The sequence below is a fragment of the Triticum aestivum genome, chromosome 6A, assembly GCF_018294505.1.
Source record: "Triticum aestivum cultivar Chinese Spring chromosome 6A, IWGSC CS RefSeq v2.1, whole genome shotgun sequence".
Taxonomy (NCBI): domain Eukaryota; kingdom Viridiplantae; phylum Streptophyta; class Magnoliopsida; order Poales; family Poaceae; genus Triticum; species Triticum aestivum.
In genome coordinates, this window is record NC_057809.1 from 622,004,445 (window position 1) to 622,021,047 (window position 16,603).

Sequence of the window (16,603 nt, forward strand, 5' to 3'; positions counted from 1 at the left end):
CGAGTGATAAGCCAGACTTCCACTCGGAGGCTTAGCTGCAGTCCAAGTACTCGCCTAAGTTACCGAAATCCTACCGAGTGAAGAGCAAACCTCTCACTCGGGGGCTTAGCTGCAGCCCAGTGCTCGCCTAAGTTATCAAAAATCCTACCGAGTAGTAAGCCAGACTTCCACTCGGAGGCTTAGCTGCAGTCCAAGTACTCGCCTAAGTTACCGAAATCCTACCGAGTGAAGAGCAAACCTCTCACTCGGGGGCTTAGCTGCAGTCCAAGTACTCGCCTAAGTTATGAAAATCCTACCGAGTGATAAGCCAGACTTCCACTCGGAGGCTTAGCTGCAGTCCAAGTACTCGCCTAGGTTACCGAAATCCTACCGAGTGAAGGGCAAACCGCTCACTCGGAGGCTTAGCTGCAGCCCAGTGCTCGCCTAAGGTATAAAAATCCTACCTAGTGAAGAGCAAACCTCTCACTCGGGGGCTTAGCTGCAGCCCAGTGCTCGCCTAAGATATAAAAACCCTACCGAGTGAAGAATAAACCTCTCACTCGGGGGCTTAGCTGCAGCCCAGCGCTCACCTAAGTGGATTAAGGAATAAGTCGATTGCAGTAAGCACCCTGCTTTGAACCTGCAAAAGACATTTCGAGCCAAGAGCAATCATATTCAAACGACAAATTCAAGTTCGGATCGATACCTAAAGGAACCGGAAGTGCTCAGGCGCTAAGCCCGTTAAGGTTTATCGGTTACAATTCCACTCGGCATACCGAGACAAATTTAAAGCGTCGAGCTTAGAAGAAGTTTTTTACCCCTCCTGTGGAGGGCTGGAAGGTGCAACAAACTCATCAAGATCAATCCCATCTGCGATCCGAGTGGCGGCCGCAAGGAAAGTTTCCATAAAGGACCTGAAGTCGTGTTTCTTGGTGTTGGCCACCCGGAGGGCCGCCAGCTTGTCTTCTCGCGCATCTTTGCAGTGAACTCGGGCCAGACACAGAGCAACATCTGCACCGCACCGAGCCAAGGATTTTTTCCACTCCTGCACTCGACCAGGGATCGTGTTCAAGCGAGCCATCAGCGACTCGAGGTCATTCTGAAGAGTCTTCCCGGGCCAGAGCGTCGAGTCGATGCGAGATGTGGCGACCTTCAGCCTTGCAAGATAGTCCACGATAGCTGCAACACGGGACTCCAGTCGGAAAACATTCATGGCAGCCTCGTCGTTCATCGGAGAATTGATGGGGTCAAGGTTTGGTTCCAGCCGGCTAGTTTCTTCTGCAAAGTTTTGACAAAATTCTGCAAGGACGATCACCGAGTCAAGGCAATGGTCGAATGGAAAAACCACGGTTGGAAATGATCGCCGAGCATAGAGATTTACCTTCAAGCATAAGAAACAGCTTCTTGGCAAGACCATTCAGGAAGGCCTCCAGATCTTTTTTCTTCCCAAGAGCAGCTTTCAGATTGGCATTTTCTTGCTCAAGCTTGGCGACTGAAGCTAACTTCTCGTCAACAAGCTTGACCTTCTCAGCTAGTTCAAGGTCCTTCTTCCGTTCGGCCTCCCTCACCTTACCTGCAAGTTACAGCAAGATCAGATTTTGATACAAATAAAGGGAAAAAGCAGTCGTCAAGGTCTCACCAAACATACCTTCGGTCTCCTCCTTTGCCTTCGTCAGATTCTCCTGAACCAGCTTCAAATTCAGCTCGAGCTGAATGTGCTTGTTTTCCAGCTCAGAGTAGCGAGCCACAAGATCACAGGAGTTCTGCGAAGAACCAATCGACTAAAATGTCAAATATAATTCACTTCCGAGTGAAAAAGGAAAAATCACGCGTTTCTAAGACTACAGCCGAATACGAGCATTCGACCGTAGTCTCGGGGACTACACCCAGTGGGTGCACTCAGCGTGCCCCCACTAATCGACCAGTCGAAGACAGAGTCGACCAGTCGACCGGTTTGTGAAACCCAGTCGCCTTAGTCGAATGACGGAAAGACTGAAATTATAAAGCCTAAGGCCGACTGCCCGCAGTCGACCTTAGCCTTGGGGACTACACCCAGTGGGTGCACTCAGCATGCCCCCCCTAATCCTATTTGAAGACAGAGTCGACCAGTCGACCTCAAAAAAAACAAGATGTATTCTTTAAGACTGTAACCGACTGCCAGCAGTCGACCACAGTCTCGGGGACTACACCCAGTGGGTGCACTCAGCGTGCCCCCACCGGTTTGCGAAATCCATTCGCCGTAGTCGAATGGCGGAGAGACTGAAATTATAAAGCCTAAGGCCGACTGCCAGCAGTCGACCTTAGCCTTGGGGACTACACCCAGCGGGTGCACTCAGCGTGCCCCCGCTAACACGGAGTTTAAATCGACACACCCAGTGGGTGACTACTATAAATTCTGGAAAGAAAAGTTTTTTGATAGCATATCCTAACAGAACAAGTGGTGGTCGACTGACCTGAACATTCCTTTGAAGGGCGGAACTGGCGTCGTAAGCTGCCTGGCTCGCATCCCGGATGGTCTTCAACTGCTCCATCATGATCCCTACCTGGCATATCGCCTCCTTCGCGGCGCCAGCTTGGTCCTCTGGGACGTGGTGCGTCGTGAAGAGGGAGGGCTGCGGAGCACTCGTCAGCGGATCTGCGAAGGACACAGTGTGTCGAGTGGTGTTCTCCTCCTCCGCGACCAGAGTCTCAGGCACCGTCACATCCTGGGGCACCCTGCTGGCAGACGCTTTCCTTCTCATTCTGTGCTTTGGTGGTTCCTCGTCTTCATCATCATCAGGGAGAGTGATAACAACATTGGATGGAGCTACAGAAAAGAATCAGAATTAGAGATCATGAGTCAGTCGACTAGAAACGGTGTTAAGAGTATAATACCAGGTTTTGAGGTTGTTGCGTCCTCCATCTCATGATCGTCAGCCCGGGCTGAGGTCTCAGAAGTAGCAGCACTGCAACTTCAAAGAGTCAGTCGACTAACTCCAGCGCCAACCAGAGATAAAGTTCACACAAAACAAGAAGACGTAATCAATATGATTACCCTGATATGGTGGGGATGGACACCTTCATCTTCGGCAGGTGCTTGGTCGGCTTCGACGGGGCCGCCCTGGGCTGCTTCGGCGCCTTTTCAGTCGGCGCCGGAGAGGTGGTCCGGGGGCGCTTGGTCGACTGAGTAACAGTCGCGACCCCCTCGCCGCGTTCAGTCGCAGGGTCATGGACAAGTTTCGACCGTCTTTCCGAGCGCGGTGGTGCGACCTCCTCCTCCTCCTCCTCTTCCCCGTCCTCATCGTCATCATCATCATCGTCATCGTCATCATCATCGGCCTCGGCAGCGTCCGAGTCCCACTCCTCCTCCTGGCTCTCGCCCCCGCTCGCTTCTCCCTCCTCAGTCGGAGCCTGCGCTCCGTTGGGCATCGAGTACAGTTCAGTGAGGGCCTGAGAGACAACAAGACAAAGATTAGTCGACCGATCAGCAGAGAAAGCAGAAATAAAATATGATGAGAATACAACGGGAAGTGGGGCAGACATGCCTTGTTTGGATCACTGTGGCAGTCGAATGGAGGAATCCTTCTGGCCCCGCGAGGGTTGTCCTTGTTCCCAGTAACAGCGGCCATCCACCTTTCCAGAGTGGCATCGTCGACTGCTTCTGGATTGACCCGAGTCACATCCTCAGTCCCGCAGTACAACCACATGCAGTAGCTCCGGAACTGAAGAGGCTGGATTCGGCGCCTAAGGAAAACTTCCAGGAGATCCATGCCCGTCAATCCCTCCCGAACCAACTGAACTACGCGCTCCATCAACATCTTCACGTCAGCTTTCTCCTTCGGAATCAGCTTCAGGGAGGAGGGCTTGTTCACTCGGTCCATGGTAAATGGAGGGAGCCCACTCGACTGCCCCGGTGTCGACTCATCCTGGCAGTAGAACCAGGTCGACTGCCAGCCTCTGACTGACTCGGGAAATGTCATGGCTGGGAAGGTGCTCTTGTTTCTCACCTGGATCCCCAGACCTCCACACATTTGGACCACTCAGGTTCTTTCGTCGCCTGGACTCGCCTTCTTCACAGTTTGAGAGCGACATGTGAATATGTGCTTGAACAAGCCCCAGTGCGGTCGACAGCCCAGAAAACTCTCGCACATGGACACAAACGCGGCAAGATAGGCGATAGAATTCGGGGTGAAGTGGTGGAGTTGCGCTCCAAAAAAGTTCAAGAAACCACGGAAGAAAACGCTCGGCGGCAAAGAGAATCCGCGGTCGACATGGGTAGCCAGAAGCACGCACTCACCCTCTTCCGGCTGGGGCTGCCACTCTTTCCCCGGAAGCCTCGCAGCTCCATGGGGGATCAGGCCCTCGTTGGCCATGTCGAGGAGATCCTTCTCCGTGATGGTCGACTGGATCTCCCTGGACCTAGCCTTTCGGCAGGCGGGATCTGGACGAAGACCCACCGCGGCTGGTGGATCTCCCCTTCGCCTTCTCCGTCGCCGACGCCTTCTTCGCACGCTCCAGCGCCGCCGTCTTCTCCTTGACCATGGCTTCCGGCGGGCGCGTGAGGAGAAGTGGTGCGGAGGCGAGAGCGAGCGCGTTGGGCGGAGACGAAGGAGGCAGAGAGAGGGAATGCTGGGGCACTGTTCAAAAAACCCTCGCCAGGCGCATTTATAAGATCCCTTCCGAGTGGATGACAGGTGGACCCGGCAGATCTAATCATATCCTGGAACTGTTACGCGGGCGGGATACGTGGCGAAGAAAGCGGCGCGGGGATCGAGGCATCTATGTCCCGTCCCATCCGAACGCCGCGGTCCGCTCCGCTTCGCGCGTTTCCCCAAATTTCGCATCCCGCGGAGTCCGCGAATGGCAGATCAGTCTGTCAGGCGCGGGATTTCCTGCGATCCGTCGCTCGGAAATCGACGAAGCCCGAAAGATCACTCGACGAAAGAAAAGAATGGATCGAATCGACTGAAGACGAGTTGCTCACTATCAACGAAGAGATTCTCTGGTTCAGAACAACGCACGACCAGTGTGCAAAGGTTAATCGGAAACAGCATCAACTCCTCCGTCACTCAAAGCCTCAATCCATTCGGGGGCTAATGATGGAGTCATGTACCTAGGGTAGGGTCACAGACCTGATCTAAGTACCCTACCCAAGGACACCCTTAGAAGAGGTCACCTTCCAGTCGACCAACGAGGGATTCACTCGACTGACTTGAAGGACTCGACCACGAAGACTCACTCGACTACCAGGAGGTCAAAAGGCACTCTGCACTGCAACGGCCTGTAGTTAAGTAGACTTTATGATAGTTAAGACACTTTATGTGGGACGTTACCAGTAACGCCCCGGACTAAATACACCTTAAACCCTCCATTACGTGGGCTGGCTGGGGTCCTGGCGCACTCTATATAAGCCACCCCCCTCCACAGGCAGAAGGGTTCGGCATCCTGTAATTCGTATACACATAATCCACTCGACCGCCTCCGGGCTCCGAGACGTAGGGCTTTTACTTCCTCCGAGAAGGGCCTGAACTCGTACATCTCTTGTGTTTACAACCTCTCCATAGCTAGGACCTTGCCTCTCCATACCTACCCCCCACTCTACTGTCAGACTTAGAACCACGACACTAGGCGACACCTATTGATGGCTTTAGTTATCCAAAACAGGGGAAAGCAGAGTAAAGAACTAGTAATATGGCAGTTGAGTACTAGCATACAATTGTCCGGTTCCTAGCTAAAAGTAGCTCTTGTGCATACAATCGTCGCCGTCATCGTCGGAGTTTGCTTCTTTGTCCGTCGCTTAAAACTGCAACTTAACAGTGTGAACCCATACCATATATGAGATATTTATGTGCCTGCCTTGATTTCCTGTGTTTGAATCAGAGTATCAGACAGCTGCTGCATGCTATTTATTTTGTGTAATGCTCCATTGTTGTTTCATTGTTGCCATTTATAAGTTTCTTTCTGCATACACGTACGTAGGTGGTGGTGTGCTCGCACATCACATCAATTGGACTGGCGCCCATCAGGATTTGTTGGCAAACTTAGAAAGCAGCTCTCGCGTACCTTCTTGGCTTGTGACTTTGATGGTTCCAAAAAAGAGGTCAAGGACTCTGTTAGCACAAAGTTCAGAGTTCAGACAGTGATGCCAAGGGGGTCGATGATGCGAAAGCCGAGCTCAAGGACATTGTACTGTGCCTGCGGGACCCAAAGCATTTTGGCGATTGTGCATACACCACGCAGTCGACGATGCTGGGGAGCACCAGATGGAGCGCCTCGGCACCCACTGGCGGCGCTGTAGCTTGATTACAGGCAAACACTGCATACTTGTTTCACTCCAATATCTCATACAAGATGTATGTATGTACATTGCTAATTAATAATCCACCGATGCAGGAATTGTTTTCACTTTTCAGACAAGTAATAATCAAGTCTAGCTACTAGCTAGAGGACTACATGCTTCAATCTAAAGCTATGCCTTATGGTGGAGGAAGGAAGACGCCTCTTATGATGGATGGACATGGACTAGATATATATACCAGCGAGCGAAATGCCTAGATCATCCGAAAGCCATGCATCTAGTCATGCGATTGGTTCATGATATCCATTGCTTCGCTTTCTCCTCACATGAAGAACTTGTGACATTCCTTCCTCCTCCATGTATTCCTTCTCTATCTCAGGGCATGAGTCCGTGTAGATGAATCTAAGCAACACCCTGAACACATTTGCTCCCATGTCTTTGATGTGCATTACACCGGATGTATTATTGCCCTCCTTCATCATGGGACCAAAGAATTGTGACATGAATACTTTGGACCGGGCTGCAAGCACACAACGATGTGCAGTGAATGTCTCGCCACTAAATCATTAACAGATGGACAGCAACTCTTTGGTGCGCGAGTAGCACTGAATCATGAACAGATGGTGGCCACTGTCCGTGCCGGGGTCGACGGCCGACGTGTTGCAACTCCTAGTTAGTAGTCCATCTGTGTGATAGGCCTGGCCGGTCCGTCCAATTAAATTGCGATCGAGGAGTGTGCAGGAAAATAGACAGTCTTATTTCGGCATCTTTACAATTTACAATTGAGCTGCAATCAACTCAGTTGGTGCTGGCATCTTTACAATTGAGCTGCAAATTGTGATTTGCCCTCATCAATATATATGGTAATAGTACCGTGCAATGCCCTCATCAATAAAATAAAAATTTGTGATTTCACAACAATCGATCTTCGAAAGACGGTTGGGTTGGTGATATCCGTAATCAGAGCAAGATTTGAAATTTAAATGCCACACCGACTACACTAGTAGCATAAACAAACAAACACAAGACAGCTTCCACAATTTCTTGGTCTATTTCTACCACGTAAAGAAAAGACTAGATCCACTAGAAAAGAAAAAGTATCTGTATCTAAGATTTTTCAGTCTGAATGGTCAGGTCATGTATCCCTAGATCGTCATACAGTCCATGCACGTATTCGAGCACCGATTCATCATCACTGCTATTCTTCACCTGCACACACACACCCAATGCCCCACTTCAGTCATTCGATCACTATCAGGTATCAACAAGTCAAGTTTGCTGAAATTTATCTTGACTTACCCGGATGGAGAGGCAACCAACAGCATGACCAGGCACAAGCTCCCAAAACCGAGCCTGGGATACCTCAGAGACATCCTCACAGGCAGTAATCTGGAGAATGATACCTCAGCCGTGTGAAAGGTGGCGTTGCTAAACAAATAGCTATTCAAAAAAGGTAAGATGCTCACCTGTCTGCCGCACTTGATGAAGGCTGAAGGTGGCACGTTGCCAGGCGCAATCTGCAGCAGGACATTGCCTGTGGCTTTGAACAGAGGCATAACAAGCATGAACACCGCCACCGAAACTATTCCCAGGCACAACACCTCTGCGTTCTCAATCCTAACAACAGAAGCACAAAACATAAAACATGTATATTTAGAGATAAAAAAAAAGGCAGCTTCATGGTAGTACAATATAAGAGCAAAGGATTTACCCCAATGAAAGAAACCAAGAAGCTAGTATCAAGCCTGCACTGGGAGAGAGTAAGAGATGCCCAGTGTCAATTAAAAATACATGGGTAGCAAGACAAAGGCGCAAAAATATATCCAAAGGAAAGAAAAGATGCATCACGGCAGTTGTGTATGTTTGTACCTCCGCACTGAATCTGCCAGAACATGCAAACAGATGGAGTGATGGTTCATATCCTCTGCTTTCCTGTAAACTAACATTAACAGACAACGATACGTCCATTGATCAGTCTATTTTCAAATTATGATGCTTAGTAAGGGCAAGATGTATATCCTGACATTTCTGCCAGAGACAGACAGGATACCAATCACTTGCAGGCATACCTATGTTGACACGAGCATAGCTCCGAAAGAACCAGACACCAAGTAAATTGACCAAAAGGTTTGTGACTGCAGAAACAATGAGGTAATGCCTGAAACATTTTTATAAGAGGAAGAACAAATTATTAGGACAGCAAAGAGTTTAGATTGATAGGCCATGGCTGATGAAAAAAGGCAGTAGATGCATGGAAATAAAAGTTGACCAAACAATTCTCGGTTTCTCAGGAAAATAATGTAAGAGGCCACAGAAGTTGGACAGCAGATAATCAACTGCGGTGTATCACTGGGTAGAAATTGTAGATGCAATTTATCTTTCATTTTAAGCACTTTCCTCTGAGAACACAATTTAGTTACCCACAATGATGGACTGAACCAACACATACTTATCATACTAGTACGATGCAACATAATGCATTACAGTGACTGGAATTTTCACATACGATCTCCTTTGTTTCCTCCTAAGGTAAACACATTCGACAACCAACATAGAAAAAAGATATTCGGACAGCGTCATCTGTCAGCATATATAACTGGTGCTTACTTGTGCTCAGATTCATCCTGCATAAACGAATGCAGCGCTTCGACAGCCAAGGAGAAAGACAGGAACAGCAGGAACAGCTGTCTACATAAACAACCATATGGACGCGGTCAAAACGTTAGCACAAAAAAGGTTAGAAAGGCCAGAAAGTGTGCCACTTAGTGCAAAGAAATTAAACAAACAATCCAAAGGGTCACCCAGTATGTAATGTAAAGGCATCAACAGACTGTTCCAGTTTTGTGCTACAAGAAATTCCAGCTGTTGTTGCTGGCTTACTTGCTACATACAAAATCATAAGAAGAAAAGATAAAAACAAGGGTTGGGTTTGTGCTGCCTTGCAATGAAGCATATGTTTTTATCATAGCATGGTGTTTGCACATCGACATCGGTGTCGCAGCGAAAACAGGGGAGGTTAATTTAAGATGACCAGGACATTGGCAATACATGTAAATTGGAGTTGGCAGCACTGCTACTTGGTTTTTGCTACTACATGATTTGTCTCCCTAAATAAGCTCTATGCAAACAAGGATGTCAAAGAGGTTTAGAGTTGCGACGCTTACGGCATTGGTGAAGGCGGCGAGGACCTCCAATCTCTTGTACCTGCACATGATAGGATAGCAAAGTCAGGGGCACCAATGAATCCAACTCAACTGAACTGAAACTGAAATTCAGTGCATCTATCTATCTATCCATTAGGCAAAGGAGCTTGCTTGATATTATACCCGTAGGTGTATGTGGAGTCGGGCTTGGTGCGGGAGGCGGCCATGGCGAAGAGGGAGAAGGAGAGCAGGCCGCAGCCGAAGGTGAGGTGGAAGGCGTCCGAGACGAGGCCCACGCGCCCCGTGAGGAGGCCCACGGCCAGCTCCACGGCGGAGTAGGCGGCGTTGAGGCCGAGGAGCAGCGCGAGGCGGCGCATCGGGCGGGTGGCGAGCCACCGGTACCGGACGTCGGGTGCCTTGGGCGGCTGCGCGATGGGCGCGGGCATGGAGATGGAGGAGTCGGAGCGGGCGAGGCCGGGGCCGGGGGGCCGCGGGGAGGAGGAGGAGAAGGACGGCTGCCGGGAGTAGGCCAGGCGCCGGTCTCCGCTGCCCACCACGCCGTAGTTGGGGTTCCACGCCCGAGGATCCGCCATCGCCGGCGCCGGAGCTCGAGACGATGTTGGGGAATAGATCCGGCTTTGGGTTTGGGTCTGATGGGCTTTCAACTTCGTGGGCCAACCAGTCAACACCAAAGGTTGACTCGTCAACCATTCTTTGAAAAACAAAAAAAATCATATATAAGAGTAGTATATAAGGAAAAAGAATAGACTCTTGCTAGTGATGGTTACGAAATAAAATTATACATAAACATTTTTTAAACACGGGGAGGGGACCAGAAGGTTCCCAAAACGAGCACATCGAAAGAGCGGGAACTGGCATCAAGAAAGAGATTGTGAGTAAGGTGGGAAGAAGAAATGCCGTGGAGAAGACAAGCAAGGAGAGGCAAAATGGCGCAACAGCTAACTAAGGCGCCTCAATTGTTGGATGTCAATACGGTCACCTGATGCTGCCGGCAACTATCATATTCATTTCAGGTCAGGGATGTTGTAGCTGGCTACTACTGCTTGTATTGTACTGCCGTGACAAAGCTCGTAGCAAGCGCCCTTGTAGTTTCCACAACGTTGAAGGATGTGCTATAGCACTAAAGAGGTTACCTTCCACCACACCACTCTGCTCTCGTCCTCTCCATCAGCCTCTCTCTGCTCTCGTCTTCTCCATCCATCTCCCTGCTCTTGTCTTCTCCACAGCGTTGAAGCATGTACTATAGCATTAAAGATGACACCTTCCACCACAACCACTCTTTGCTCTCATCTTGTTCACCAGCATCGCTCTTCTTTCATCTTTTCCATCAGTATCTTTATTGTGTCTTCTTCACAATATCGAAGGATGTACTATAGCATTGAATAGGACACCTCCAACCGCAATCCTCTCTCTCTCGCGCGCGTGCGCGTTCTCCATCAGCCTCTCTATGTTCTCATGTTTGTTCTCCATCAGCTTCTCTCTGCTCTTGTCTTCTTCATGGCGTGTAAGGATGTACTGTAGCATTGAGGAGGACCTTCCACCTCAGCCACTCTCTACTCTTGTCTTCTCCATCAGCCTCTCTCTTCTCATCTTCTCCACAACCTCTCTTCTCCCCACCTTACCCAAAAATATGTTTCTTGCCATAGTCCCCTCTCTTTCAGTATGTACAATGAAGAAGGACTCTAAAAGAAAACAAAAATGGAATAGTAACTATGTCCTACCAATTTGCAAACAGGCCCTTGAAAGGAAAGGTAAAAAAAACACTTTAGTCTTGCTGCGGCGGGTGACCTCACCAAAGCTCTGGCTGCCGCCATATTCTTCATGTTCAATGCCCTCTTCGGACCAAGGAGAGAGGGCTTCATCATGGAGGTTGAAAAGGTGCTCGACAAAACAAATTCATTGTTTGATCTTTTGTTTCGGTGGCAAAGGTTGATGTAGTGGAAGTAGATTGGCCAAAGAGCTCCATCGCGGCTTGCAAAATCCCATGTGGAGTCGAATTTAAGGCCCTTCACCCCATCTCCTTCTTTTCGACACCACAACAAACAAGAAACAAGGGAGAGAGTAGATGCAACACCAGATCCATCGCTAAAACGAGCTTATTGCCGAGGGGTTCTTTCGCTAGATCCCCCAGTCCCCGCGGCTTCCCACCATGGAAATCGGCTGGAAGGGGGAAGATGAGCTCCTAACGCCGCCCACGAACGCTAGAGCAAAGCTCCGCTACGACATAGCGGTAGTCGCCTTCGAGGATGGTCTAAACCTAAATGGTAACATATATCCACTATTCAGAGAAGCAGAATGTCATCCTCTCCCATCCCCACTATGGTCAGCCTGGTCCCGGAAGGAGAAGGGGTGATGGGGAAAAGTTGGCGACCCTCAAAGTGGTGGAGAAGAGGCTGAGAGGGGGATGCGAGAAAATGGGGCAGAATCATATACAAATTGCTAAGGGGGGCCCACACGAGCATTCATGCTCTTACTCCTCTTTGTTTTTGGCTAGAATTGATAGAACTTGGACCATATTCATTTGAAGTTGTACATTGGAGGTTTTGCATCTTTGTAAAGGCCTCACATACGGTTTGAATCCCGTCCCCCATACCTACTGTAGTGACGCACCAACACATCTTGTTTTAGCGTTATCCCGCCTAATATTTTTACACGGCACCTCTCCATTCCTTTCCCTTTCATCCCCGTCTCGACAGGTTGTTGAATGACGTGTCGTCGCACGAGGCAGAAGAGAGCGTCCCGACAAGTTTAATGGTCATCAATGCATTTTACAAGAAGCCAAATTAACCTGTCTCGGTAGTTTAATTAATCTTTGTCGAAAAAAGTTGAGTCGTAAAAGTGGAAAGAAAGGAAGACTATCGAGGGAGCGGCGTTTCGGCTCCCAAGAGCATACGCTTTTTGGCGCGAAGAAAGAACTCAAAACAAACAGAAAGCAAATTTGGAAACTTTTGGTTTCTATTTTTACATGTTCACGGTAGCAACCGATGTGATTTTTGACAATTTTCATCAGAAAGGAACATCTGTGCTTTGCTAGGGGGAAATAAGATAAAGTTCAGTGAAATATAAAAATCTACAGGTGACATCTAGAGCATATTTGAATATCCGGAAAAAGGAAGACCAGCATGTTGCCCATCTTGGTCTTCAGCTAGACCAGATGAAGTTTATGCACTTGTTACAATTCACAGCAGAGTAAATTCCAATTGCAACCCGCAGAAAATCAAAATAACGACGAGAATGCGAGATCAAATTAAGAAACATGACAACACGGTATGGATGGATACAGCAATAACAGAGTCATCATCTTGACTACATCTTAACAATAACAACAAATTCATAGGAGTATCTACAAATTCATAGGAGTATCTAAAACACTACACCTCTCCCTTCCTTTCCTTTTTATCCCCGTCTCGACAAATAAAAGCCCAGTTTTGTCGTCGCACGAGGCGAAAGAGACCGTCCTCACAAGTTTAATGGTCACCAATGCATTTTACAATTGTCGAAAAAAAATTGTTCCATAAAAATGGAAAGAAAAGAAGACCATCGAGGGAGCGGCGTTTCGGCTCCCAGGAGCATATGCTTTTGGCGCAAACAAAAAACCGAAAACAAATTTGAAACTGATTTATTTAAAAAACACAAAACAAACAGAAAACAAATTTGAAAACTGGATTTTGGCGTTTTTTCATGCAAAATGGAACATTTGTGCTCTGGGGGAAATAAGACAAAGTCAAGAGAAAAATAAAAATCTAGGATGACATATAGAGCAATCCGGATCATGTGCTACCTGAAACTCACGGGTATGAAGGGGAAAAGGGAACACCAGCTAGACCAGATGAAGTATACGAACTTATCCCAATTCACATCAGAGTAAATTCAAATTGCAAACCACAAAAAAATAATCAAAATAACCACGATAATGCGAGACCAAATTAATAAACATGATAGCACGGTATGGATGGATACAGCAATAACAGAGTCATCATCTTGACAACATCATCTTAACAGTAACGACAAATCCATAGGAGTATCTTACTACCACCTTGAGCAGCAGCTTAGCTAGTCCGCTAAAACACTACAGGTTCCGAATATAGAGAACTCAAAATGGCAACAAACATATAACATCACCGACGCCGACAAACCACCGCCTCGGTCACGCGACGTTTCAGTCCCCAAGACCGAAACACGCCGCATGGCTTCATCTGCAAGTATGTACAGTAACAAACAACCAGGGAAGGAAACCCTTGTGCATTTTTCCACTGTCCATCTTCCATCTCCAAGCAGGAGCCCTCGTCATCAGAGGCCTGCTTGCTCTGTTCACCGTTTTCTAGCTGGAGCATCAGGCCTGCTCCTTGCCCTCTTCCTCTCCACTTCCAGTAGTATCAGCCATCTCTGCATTCTTCTCTGAACCTGCACCGGCCATGTCCTCACCACTTTTCTCCTGCTCTACATCACCCCTGTTCATGTCAGACTCCTTGACTGCATTATCAGCACCAGAAACGGCATCAGCCATCGCCGTGACATTCTCCAGAGCCTCCTCAACCAAGTTGCCAGCATCACCCATCTCAGTATCATTCTTCAGAGCAAACTCAACTGCGTTGGCAGAAGCAGAGGCAGCAACACCCATCTCAGTGTCATTCTTCAGAGCAAATTCAACTGCGTTAGCAGAAGCAGAGGCAGCAACATCCATCTCAGTGTCAATCTTCAGAGCATCCTCAACAGTGTCATCAGAAGCAGAGGCAGCATCACCCTTCGCTTTCTCAAGTAGATTAGCATTTTCAGCACCAGAAGCATTAGCATTAGCATCTTCCAGAGAAACAATTACAGCATCGCCTGCAACAGGCGCGGCATCAACGCCATTCTCAGCATCAGCATCAGCCCTCTGCTGGAGGACAAGAGCAGCATTGTCGGCGCTGCCAGCAGCAGCAACCCCGTCGGCCCCTGCAAAGCGCGCCTCGATGGCCTCGAGACGGCGCCTCATGTCACCGACCTCCTGCTCCATGAGAAAGAGCCTCTCCTTGAGAGTCAGGTTCTCCTCCTCGAGCCTGGCGACGTGCACGTCCTGGTCGTACTCATCGTCGAGGTCCTCCAAGACGTAGCCGGCGGCTCCGTTGGCCATCCCGCCGGGGTAGACCATCTCGAAGCGGCTGAGGTCGTGGTCGAGGCGGCGCTCGACCTCGACGTGCTCCTCGACGTCGCTGCCGCTGCTGGAGTCGTCGTCATCCCCTTCGGCGTCGGGGTGGCGTGGGGAGGAGGCTCGGAGGCGGATGAGGCCCTTCATGGAGCCGTATCCGTCCACGCCCCACTGCTGCTGGGCCATGTCGGAGAGGCCCTCGCGGGAGGGGGAGATGCGCGGGGTGGGGAGCACGGCGGGGGTGACGGGGCAGGGGGAGACGAGCGAGGCGATGCCCCCCGCCCGCTTGGCCCGGATGATGAAGGAGGTGGTGTTGCGCGGCGCCTTGGCCTTGTTGCCCCCCTTGTTGGACTTGGGGAAGAAGTACTTGCGGCCGCCGGCGTTGTTGGGGTTGCCGCCGCCGCCGGCGTTGTTGGGGTTGTTGAACCAGCGGCGGGCCTTGGCGCGGTTCTGCACCTGCAGGTCGCCGATGGCGGGGGGCTGGTAGGCGCCGCCGCCGGCGAGGTTGGGGTTGTTGTTGGGGTTGTTCTTGCGCTTCCAGCCGCGGTTGGGCTGGGGCGGGGCGAGGAAGGGCTGGGGCAGCGGCAGCGGCGGGGGAGGCATGGCGTCGGAGGCGGCGGGCGGGGGCGGCGGCGGCCACATGGGGAAGCTACGGGGCATCATCTGGCTGGGATCCATCACCTTGGGAGGATTTCTAGGGTTTCAAATCGACCGAATCGGCGGTGGATCGGATCGGACCGGACCGGAGATTAATCAAGCAAGCAGGAACAACTCGCGGCGGCCCAATCCTAACCCTAACCCTAGCTAGTGAGCGAGCGAGCTTCGTCGCCGGAGTTCGACCGGCGGCGGCGGCGGTGGGTGGGATTGGCGAGCGAGCGAATCGAGGGGAAGGAAGAGTTGGCAGTTCCGTTTCGCAAATTGTTCCTCGATTCGATTCGATTTGGATTTGGGTTTCGATTTGGGGAATGGAATGGAGCGGAGAAAACCTGTCCGGGATGCTTATATAGGACGCGTGCCCACAATGGACGGCCCAGATTCCATCCTGCTCTACCAAACCTACCTACTATTCTTTTTCTCGATTTTTGGTTGGATTTCAAGTTTCTAGAGACCTTGTGAGCCTTCAACACCTTTTTCATAACAATTTTTGGTTTCTTTTGTGTGCTTCATGCTGATGTATTATTGCTACCTTTTTGCTACCACCGGAGGGGATATGTATGCATAATACAGAGCATGGAGATGTGGGCGAGACGATGGATCTCGCCGGATACTCTCGCGCTGATGGGTGCTGACAAAGAGACTCGTGACAACGAGATTTCAAATGCTGCTATTCTATCCATGCCAACGATGCACAAACTACATAAACTACGGATGCCAACAAACACAAATCCCAGCCAATCGATTTCATTTCCATTGCTCCTAGCCATTCATTGGCGCCGTCCCTCTTCACTAGCAAGGCACACACATGTGTTCATTTACAAGCACAACAACCAAAGTACTACACCTCTCCCACCACCACCACCATATGCCACTATAAAGGTGTCGATGGAGTTTGCAATTTAGACCAATTCATAGCTATTTTGATTTGCTAGAGCGGGGTGGGCTGCCTATGCATTTCTACTTGTCTCGTAGTTTTGTATCGAGTCGATCAAGCTAATTATAATTGGAAACTAGGAATTGGAGGCATCCAGAAAGATTCACAAGCAACTTTGTTAGTTACAACACTAACACAATGTAGTTGTTAACCCCTAATGGTCGACTTTGATTTGGGAAATGAAATGAAGAAAACTAAGGGGAAGAAATTGCCCGGGATGTATATATACGGGAGGCACCGGAGAATGGACGACCCAAATTCCATCCTAGTCTACCTATATGCTACTACTCATTAGAATGGTTCTGGATTTTTGGTTGAATTTGAAGTTTCTAGAAAGCACAATAAGCTTCAAAACCTTTTTCGCAAAAATACATGTACATTTTGTATTTCCTACTAATGTAATGTGCTATTTGGTAACAACAAAATACTCTTATTTTGTTTATCCTTTTCCCAAAATTGTTGCC

General features: G+C 49.4%; 2 protein-coding genes across 2 annotated transcripts; both read right to left on the bottom strand.

Annotated features, from left to right (window-relative positions):
• Positions 1 to 7,115: 7,115 nt before the first annotated feature.
• Positions 7,116 to 10,058, bottom strand: LOC123129237 (metal tolerance protein C2). Its single transcript, XM_044549476.1, has 9 exons — positions 9,583 to 10,058; positions 9,421 to 9,460; positions 8,864 to 8,940; positions 8,326 to 8,414; positions 8,126 to 8,195; positions 7,968 to 8,006; positions 7,723 to 7,873; positions 7,556 to 7,645; positions 7,116 to 7,465 (listed from the first exon to the last, which is right to left on the bottom strand). The coding sequence occupies exons 1-9, from the start codon at positions 9,990 to 9,992 to the stop codon at positions 7,364 to 7,366; spliced, it is 1,068 nt and encodes a 355-aa protein (XP_044405411.1). The 5' UTR covers positions 9,993 to 10,058; the 3' UTR covers positions 7,116 to 7,363.
• Positions 10,059 to 13,334: 3,276 nt separating this feature from the next.
• On the bottom strand, positions 13,335 to 15,514 carry LOC123129236 (uncharacterized). The gene has a single exon (XM_044549475.1). The coding sequence runs from the start codon at positions 15,224 to 15,226 to the stop codon at positions 13,754 to 13,756; it is 1,473 nt and encodes a 490-aa protein (XP_044405410.1). The 5' UTR covers positions 15,227 to 15,514; the 3' UTR covers positions 13,335 to 13,753.
• Positions 15,515 to 16,603: the final 1,089 nt, after the last annotated feature.